At 40.3% G+C, this 9,290-nt stretch overlaps 1 protein-coding gene across 2 annotated transcripts in view; it reads left to right on the plus strand.

Annotated features, from left to right (window-relative positions):
- Positions 1-9,290, plus strand: part of EFL1 (elongation factor like GTPase 1) — a 137,748-nt gene that overhangs the window by 113,082 nt on the left and 15,376 nt on the right. For both annotated transcript variants that reach the window (XM_007470071.1, XM_007470072.1), the window contains one exon: positions 8,566-8,750. In XM_007470071.1, the coding sequence (XP_007470133.1) occupies positions 8,566-8,750 (185 nt within the window). The remainder of the gene's footprint in view (positions 1-8,565; positions 8,751-9,290) is intronic.

Consider the following 9,290-nt stretch of genomic DNA (forward strand, 5'->3'; position numbering starts at 1 on the left):
GCATCTTGTCATTCACTTGTGAGAAGTCAGGATCAACCTCATTTTTTTAAAAAAATAAGTTTGTCTTTCTATTTTGTTCCCCCAAAAGCCGGATTTAAATCTTAGTGACTGAAATTATGTAGAACTCCTATATTTACATATGAGTAAACTGGGTCTATACAATTAATTTCTTCCCTTAGGTTTTGTGTGTGTGTGTGTGTGTGTGTGTGTGTAAAATACATAATAAACATTACAACAATAGTGAAGGAAGTTTTGGGTTTTTTAATGCCAAGAAAAAGAAGTCTCAACACCATAATTTTCTTTTTTTTTTTTGTGGCTGCGTTTGGTCTTCGTTGCTGTGCGCGGGCTTTCTCTAGTTGCTGCAAGCAGGGGCTACTCTTCATTGCCGTGTGCCGGCTTCTCATTGCGGTTGTGGGGCACAGGCTCTAGGCACGTGGGCTTCAGTAGTTGTGGCACGTGGGCTCAGTAGTTGTGGCACATGGGCTTATTTAGTTGCTCCGTGGCATGTGGGATCTTCCTGGACCAGGGCTCAAACCCGTGTCCCCTGCATTGGCAGACGGATTCTTAACCGCTGCGCCACCTGGGAAGTCCCTCAACACCGTAATCTTCACACATTGATTCATTTTTAAATATTTTTTCATGTGTCTTTTTCTTCTCTGGTGAGAAGTGAAACTCAATAAGTAGTGAATTGAATGTTGTGATGAAGTTGAGGTCCTTTGTATATATAGCATTCCCCTGATTATCAACTTACCAACCATCTTATAAGAAGAAATAAGCTTAGGTTGATAGGATTTGGTGTTAGAAAGTCCGTGTCATCTCCAAAGATTTACCTCATGCTTCTATAAATATATTACAAATCTTTATAATGTTTTCTTAAAATTCTGTAGGAAATTAGTGTATGGCTTTCTAGTCTGTAGTTTACGGAAACCAGTGCTTTTATCCTTAAAAAAGTTCATTTATCATTTGCCTTTCACCTGTAGTTTGGCAGCTACCCTGCTATCCACAAGTTCTCAAAAGGGCAAATTTCTCTAGGGCCATGAGATAGAATTCTGGTCTTGGAGACTTGAACTCGTTTAAGAAGGCCAGTCACTTGCTTATCAACTGCTCGGCTATCTTGAACTTAAGCATTCTTCTATCATGTTTATTCTGCTTGCTGTAGTTTCTTCCTCATTCTCCTTACTGAAGAGAATGGAGGTAACGTAGGTGTTGACAACCAACCCTGGCCTTCTTGCTGTCCTGTATTAATGGTACACTGGCATCTCCAAGTTGTAGCTGTGACCCTTTTTGTTGTCTTTAACTCTGTTACTTGGTAGGCTCGCCTTACTCTAGTTTTCAACATCCAGGACATACTATGATCCTCCCTTAGTTGTTTGCTATCTTCTTCTGATTCTGTCTACTGTGCCTGTCCTCTTAAAATAGGAGTCAGAAGGCACAACAGAGTGCCTTCCATGACCCAACAGATTTATTTTGGAGCTATTTATTTTGGGTGGGGGGACCCTGTCCTCCTTTTTTCTCATTGGGATCATTCATGATTGATATTTTCAGACTCTTGTTACTCCCCAAAGGAATTTTATCTTAGGGTTTGTTATCCTAAAGCCTGTTTGGTTTTTTGTTTTTCTTTTCCTTTATGTGTTTGATCTATCTATGCCTGTCTTTCCCTCCCTTATTCCCAGCATAATAGGAACACATATTTCCTCCCCAAATGGCCATCTCTCCTTACATAATCCATTTGGAGTGGCATTTGTCCTTTCTGAGAAGACAGCTTTTCAGCACAACACATGAAGCTAGGTTCAGCTCTTGGCATTTATTGGAAATTCCCAGCAGACTGTTGAGTCACCTTTGTTGAGTCAGTCCTCTGTGTCCATTTTTCCATCTGTGTTAGGAAGTCACCACTAGGACCCTGCATGTGACCAGGCAGTCCCTTGAATATCACTTGTCATCCTGCACTTTGATCTTCATCCTGGCACTTTTCACCTGGCCAGCTGAGTCAGTTCTGGCACTTTCTAGGAATAGATGCTTATCTTAGCCTTCAGGGTCATATCCCTTCTTCTCCCTTAGGAGCAGAATATGTCTTTGCCTTGCCTTATCCAGGTACAAATCTCAACCTTGTATATGTGGGTTGGTTAGTACAGTTGACCCTTGAACAACACGGGGCTTAGGGGTGCTGACTGACCACACAGTTGAAAATCCGTATATTACTTTACAGTTGGCCCTCCCTACCTGCTGTTCTGAATCCAGGGTTTCTCATCTGTGGATTCAACCAACTGCAGATCATGTAGTAATGCAGTAGTTACTAATGAGAAAAATCCACTTATAAGTGGACCCACAGCCACCCAACACAGACCTGTGTTGTTCAAGGGTCCACTGTACACACAGTCTGTACCAGTGTCACTGGCCAGCTTTCTTAATACATTTCTCAGAGATCAACTGGCTCCCACACCCACTGCCTTACAAAGAAGCTGTGTTTAGATTTGATCTGGAATTTTTTTTATTCCTGAAGTGGTTTGAGGCCTTCTTGCTTAGACTAGAGAATCTCCTCCTAAGCCTGTTTTCTCTTGTTTTAAGGGATTCTTTGGTAATGATGACCAGTTTTTAGTATCCAAGGTCTATCAGGATACTCAGCTCTTCACTTGTGCTTTCCTTTTACTTTCTAAATCACCACCTTCACCTGGAAAAAGAAATGAAGAGACCTCTATGTTCCTGAGGCTTTTTGCTTCCTCCCTGGATATTCAGAGATCTTCCAGGAAAACTTCAGACTGCTGCTGGTTCCTTTAATTCTCCAGGAATTGGCACGAGACAAATAAAAGGACAAGTCAGGTCTTTTTTATTTAGTAAGATGAGTTAGTCTCTTTTTAAAACTTTTTTCTACACAGATTTTTAAAATAAGGAATCCTTTTATAAATGTATAGAATTGCTTATGGTCAAAATGGGAAATTTTGCAGAAAAAATAATCATCTTAAAATTGTTTTATCTGGAGAAATAATCCCAAGAAAATGACCTCCTTTACTTGTAAAACCTGCTTTCCTAACTGTGGTTTTATTATCATTTTTTACCCATGAAAATTGCCTTTTATGAGCTTGAACGGACATAAGCATTGGTTTGTGTTTTTAATTGATCATCATGTGACTAGTAAATTGTCTCTTTTCATATTTCTTCTAACCTGTTAGCGTCTTTCATTCTTGCTCTCCATTGTTTTTACCTTTGTCAATAACTTCACATATAAAATATAACTTTTTCTGTTAGTGTTAGTTTTACTCACATCTACAATTATTATAGTTCTTCTATTTTATTTGTAGGGATAAATGCTTATGTTGTTAAAACATATTTGTTTTAATGTATCAGAAACATTCTTAGTAAGTATTACTGTTTACTTTTAAAAACCTATTCTTATTTCATACTTGGAGTTCTTTTTATATTTCACCAGCATTTCATAATTCAACAAAAATTCATTGAGCTATATATGCCAGCACTATGTTAAGCATGGTTCCTGCTTTGAGAAATAAGTTAAGGTGACAAAGCTTAAGTATGTAAAACAATTAGTAAAATACAATTGAATTTAGTGAATAAATATGGGTTTTTAGTGAAATTTTATGAGAAATTTGGATTAGCAAAATTCAAAACAGGGTAAATCTTTTGAAAGTGATTGTACTTTGAAATGGGCTTTGATGATGGATGGAATAATTTTGAGTTCATCAACTAGGTATTAAATTGGCTTTCTTTGTACCACAGCACTGAAGACCTCTGTTGAACTTAAACTCCTTTCCAGTTGGTTTTATAGACACTGCTATGCAGCATTACCTTTCTAATCCTGGACACTGGTTGGTTGAACCCAACAGTAAAACCTTGCATTTACCCATACTGTGTCTTATTAAATTTGGGTTCTTACCTAGTTATCCTGATTCTGTCAAAGAATTTATTACCTTTGCCAGCTTCATGTCAACTTTGGATTTGATCACCATGCCCTTCTGAATTTTTAAGTGGCTGATTATCATAGTAAGGACACAGAGCTGTGAACAGAGCACTGACAGTTCACTAAGGACATCCTTCCAGGGTGGGAGTGACTTGTTAACATCCATTTCTATCTAATAGCAACCAGCCCACATTCCCCATTACGTCCACAGCACACTTTATCTCATATTTGGTTGAAGACCACCTGCATCCTATCGACCACATTTGCTTGATTTAGCAGTCTGGTTGTTCTGTGACAAAAGGAAAAGAGGTTTGTGTGACCTAGTTTATAAGAATAAGAAATGCCCACCGATTTCTTTGTGTGTGTGTGTTTTTTTTTTTTTTTTTTTTTTGCGGTACGTGGGCCTCTCACTGTTGCGGCCTCTCCCGTTGCGGAGCACAGGCTCCGGACGCGCAGGCTCAGTGGCCATGGCTCACGGGCCCAGCCGCTCCGCGGCATGTGGGATCTTCCCGGACCGGGGCACGAACCCGCGTCCCCTGCATAGGCAGGCGGGCCCTCAACCACTGCGCCACCAGGGAAGCCCTGTGTGTGTGTTTTTAATTGAAGTTATACCGCAAGTGTTACCGACAGTAACAGAAACCACAAGATGAAAGAAAAATCTTCCACCTTGGAAGTCAGCCTATCATTTTTCATTTTCTTTTACCATCTTTGTCCATAATAGTACATTTTGCATAGCTATTATGCATTATGGTAGAGGCAGTTTGATGTTTTGCTTTTTACATTTATTATTTGTTTTATAAACACACTTCCATTTGGCTACTTAGTATTCATAATTTTCATTTTAACCTCTGCATAATATCCTATCAATTTGATGTGCTGTAATTTACTTCCCATCATCCACAAATTGGAAATTCACATTGTTTCCTGTTTGTTTACTATTAGAGAAAACATTGCTGTGGACAGCTGCTTCCTTTCCTAAATTCTGAAAAAAAATAACATACCTTTAATTGCCAAACTTTCAGCTCTAAAGATGGTAGAATCTGCAGACCAGTCTTAACTGCCTATTATGGAAGAAGAAAATATGTGTATAAGAATCTGTAATGCCACAAAAGAACAGATTAGGTTCAGTAAAGCCCAAATTGTGAAGAGATTATTTCGCTCTTGGGATCTCACAGAACACTTTGTGGAACGAGTTGTTTTTGAATGGTCTTTAAATGATGAAAAGGATTTGACTATAAAGCTGGGCTAAGAGTATTCTGAGTTGGAGAAACTGTGAGCTCAGAGTGGAAAAACCTCAAACGTGTCCTGTGGGCAGTGAGGGGTTTACCTTGGCTTAGAGTGTAGAGTCTGTGCTCTGTGCTCTGTGCTCTAGGGTCTGGCAGTTTCAGGAGCTGGAGTGGTGGGTTCCTGCCAGGTCATAGAGGGCCTGGAGTACAGGCTGAGACATTTATAGTGTAATCATTAAAAGTGGAGCCCTGATCAAAATCAGTTCAGGCAATTAACCTTTCTGTTGCCGCTTCTTTCCTGACAGATGCCTCTTCCCTGGTGCCTTGAGTACAGTAGGGCGCACCGTGATCTCCCTTTGAGTGAGTGAACAAATGCCTGAGGTGTTATGACCAGTTGAAGGGGTATCAAAATATTGTCAGGGGCCACATGATCAGAAATCCTCATTGATAGGACTGCATTCATTTCTCAGTGTAACCTCAGCAGTGGAGAGGGTCCCTGAGTGCATCCAAGCATTGGACACACCTGTCATGAGTGCCAAGTGTATTGGAAGGTTTTGTTATAGCTGGTTTCCATTGTTCAGTGATCCATCACTGTGTCCCAGTTTTAAGATTTAGTTTTAGTGGAATTAAAGTGGAATGGCCCAAAATTACATGATTAATTACATTCAGTTCCAATTATAATGATTGATTGAAGCCTGCTGGCATGACCTGTGAGGCAGGGGAGGAGCAGCCAGCCTCTACAGCAGCAGCCAGGCGGCTCGTCCCTGCTGGCCCAGCTCCTCATAGTCTGTTTGCCCCAATTTACTCATCCTTTCTCTCTCCCCACCCCATTGTTTGGTATTTACTTCCATAAACCACCTTAAGACTTTCCTTAGAGTGAGGTAGAGGAGTAAATAAAGATGACTAGTTCACACATGGTAGCTATTACAGTAAGTTTTTTTTCTCATAAGAGTCTCAGGGAAGTCATATATAACCTAGAGGGGATCACTAATAAAGACACTAATTATTCTGCTTTTTTCAAGAGCTTTTCAGACTGTACCTAAAATATGGCTTTCAGTTCTAGAAACTGCTTCCCAAAAGCAACGTTAAATAAATTGTAGTCGTTCAAATAGGAAAGTGGTCAGGATGAAATAGGAAAGGAAGGTCGTGACAGAGAAAGAGGAGGTGTTCAGACTGGAGAAGAGAAAGCTGAATACTGTCTTCAAGTAGCTTAAAGGCTGGTCTGTGGACGAGGGGTTAAACCTGTCCCATAGGACAAAAACTGGGCCTAATGGTTAGAAACTTGGGGCTCAAGAATTGTCTACCAATCAGCACTGTCCAAAGATGGAATGGCCTGCCCTGGGAGGAAGTGAGTTTTAGACGTATGCAAGCAGAATCTAAATGACTACTGTGGTAGAACTGGACCCCTGAGTTCCCTTCTAGCCCCCTGTTCTGTGATTCTCTGACTCTGAGATTTCTAGTGTGAATGACAGGGGAAATGACTTTAAAATTGAGGAGTGGAGTTGCCTTTTGCAATAGGCAATGTATTGTGTCTTAGACACGTTGAATTTAAAAGGAAGTTGCGCTCCACCGTGGAGATGCCCTGGCAGCCACAGTCCCAGTAAATGTGGGATTGGAGGTCCAATGAGAGGCCAGGCCTAGAAACAGAGTCCCAGGAATCCCAGACATAAATTTAATAATTTAAACCACACAAATGAGAAATGAATGGGCTTTCTGAAGGGAAAGTTTGTTTGGAGAAGAGTATGGAGCCTCAAAGAATACTCTTAGGAAGAAGTCATACCCTTAAGAATTATTGTAGTAGACAGTAAGTAGAATGATGGTTGTTAGAGGGTCAGGGGTCAAAGGAAGGTGACACTAAGATTGGAGAGATTTGTCAGAGAGGGTGTTGATCAGTAGCTGCAGAAACCGCAGAGAAATCAGAGAATGAGGATTGAGAAAAAGACATTTAGGATAGGAATATGAAAATTATTGTGAAATTTCAAGGAAGCAGTTTTAATAGAGCTCAGGGCAACCGGTAGAGCCTGGGTGTTAAAGAAAGAGCACACAGTGAAGACGTGAGAGGCGGTCCCTTAGGGCTTGTGGGGCAGGAAGAAGGCGAAACTGTGGAGGCCGGCGCGGGAGTGGGGAAGAGGACAACTGTCCCTGTCATCACTGGTGGAATTTTTAACTTATTTGTTTTGATGCTAAGCCAAGAGATGCAGAAGGCTCTCCAGAGTTTTTAAGGTTTTTTTAAATTTTTAAGCCTTGCGACACAATGGGTTTCCTGGCATTTGTTTTCCTTTATCCTTCCCAATAACCACCACCAGGGGGAAATCTGAGTCAGAAAAGTTTGCCCTGTGTCCTCAGTGCCTAGTCTAAAAAATAAAAAATAAGTAAGGTGGGTGGCATCCACACCAGATCACCACCCAGTTTTTTAGGATGGAGGGCAGAGTCCAGAACTGTGTGGTAGTCAGAGGAGACTTGCACTCTGCTTCACTGCAATGTGTAGATTTTTAAGGATAATATATTTATAGATCACTTATGTAATTAAAATTATTTTTTCTAAATGGAAGGTGAAAGTGGGGGCTTTAATGAGTATACCCATTAGCTAAAGCAAGTTCCTTCCAGTTGTCTGTGATCTCCAGTTTATCTCTGTTCTCTGCAGTCTGTTCTGCTTACTAGTTGAATGGATAGTCTGAGCACCCAGAGTCCGTCATACAGAAGCCAGTCAGAGCGGAAGGGGTCTCCCTCCTGGGTGGAAGGCAGAATTGTGCCTAAAGATGAAATAAAAGTGTTAGCCAAGAGGATTTGCTAGAATTCCTGTGACGTGGCAGTAAAAATTGTTACCAGACATTAAAGATTCCAGACTATCAGTTTTCAGTTAATAAAACCCTTATATTTGTACCACTGAAATAGTATCAGCTTAAAACAAATACGAGCAAGCATATATGTGCGGCTTTAATTTTCAGTATAAAAATGTCGTTGAGCCAGTTGATTGCTTACTAGTCCCATATAGCTTGTCATCATGATAATTATCATCACATTAATAATGTCTTGAAATTATTAGAATATTTTAACATTTACAAAGCCCAGTCACACTCATCTCGTTGGATTTCAGACCCAAAGACACCTCGTAGTGAAACTGTATCAAAAGGTCCTTTTAAAGCCTCCTGCTTCTCATGCTGTGTTGAGGGGATTGTCTTTGGGTAATGCAGTTTGGGGTGATTTCACCTTTTGTTATCATTTGTTTCTAATTTTTCTATAATTGTCATGCTTTACTGTTTAAATAAACACTTGAAAATTTCCCATGCTTTTGTAAACCAAAATTATTGGGAACAAAGTTAATCATTAGTTGATTGTTACAGGGTACAGGAGTAGTCAGTCCCATCTTTGTGTCGCTCAAGACATGTAACCGGTCAATGAATTTAAAAGGTGTATATGGCTTTGCAGGTCGGGTCTATGCGGTCTTGTCAAAGAGAGAAGGTCGAGTGCTACAAGAGGAAATGAAAGAGGGGACGGACATGTTCATCATCAAGGCTGTGCTGCCCGTGGCCGAAAGCTTTGGCTTTGCTGATGAAATTAGGAAGAGGACAAGTGGCCTGGCCAGCCCACAGCTGATATTTAGCCATTGGGAGGTAAGAATACAAATCCTCATTCCTTCCTTTGCATCTACGGATGTGCTTCCTTTTAGATGGCGCCAAGAGTAGCAGACGACTTCCCAGGCCATGTGGCCTTCCTCTGGCTCTGCTCAGTCAAATGGACAGGACAAAGCAGATGGCATTTTTTCATCCAGATTGAATGAGCCTTAGGTTATATGTGCTTTGTAATACACACACACATATATATTCTTTTTTTTTTTTTTCATTTGATGTAAAATTTAAGACAGAACATTTAATCCCTTTTTTCCCTCCAAAGATAATATTGTAGATACGAAAACCACAGATATTTTGAAAGTGAAACTTTAAGGTATTTCTTCTGGGGGAAAAGTACTTCTAGTATTTAAAGGCAAACAGTTACGCTTCTTACAAGGGACACCTTTAAATTATTACATGTTACATATTCTTCAGTCCCCATTATAGAGATTCGAGGCTCCTGTGGCTTTCAAGTGTTGTGGAATAAAATGGCTCATCAAAACACTTCATTGTCAGTGTAGGGGAAGGGAGGTGAAAAGCAAA

The sequence above is a fragment of the Lipotes vexillifer genome, unplaced genomic scaffold (genome assembly GCF_000442215.2).
Source record: "Lipotes vexillifer unplaced genomic scaffold, Lipotes_vexillifer_v1.1 scaffold532, whole genome shotgun sequence".
Taxonomy (NCBI): Eukaryota; Metazoa; Chordata; class Mammalia; order Artiodactyla; family Lipotidae; genus Lipotes; species Lipotes vexillifer.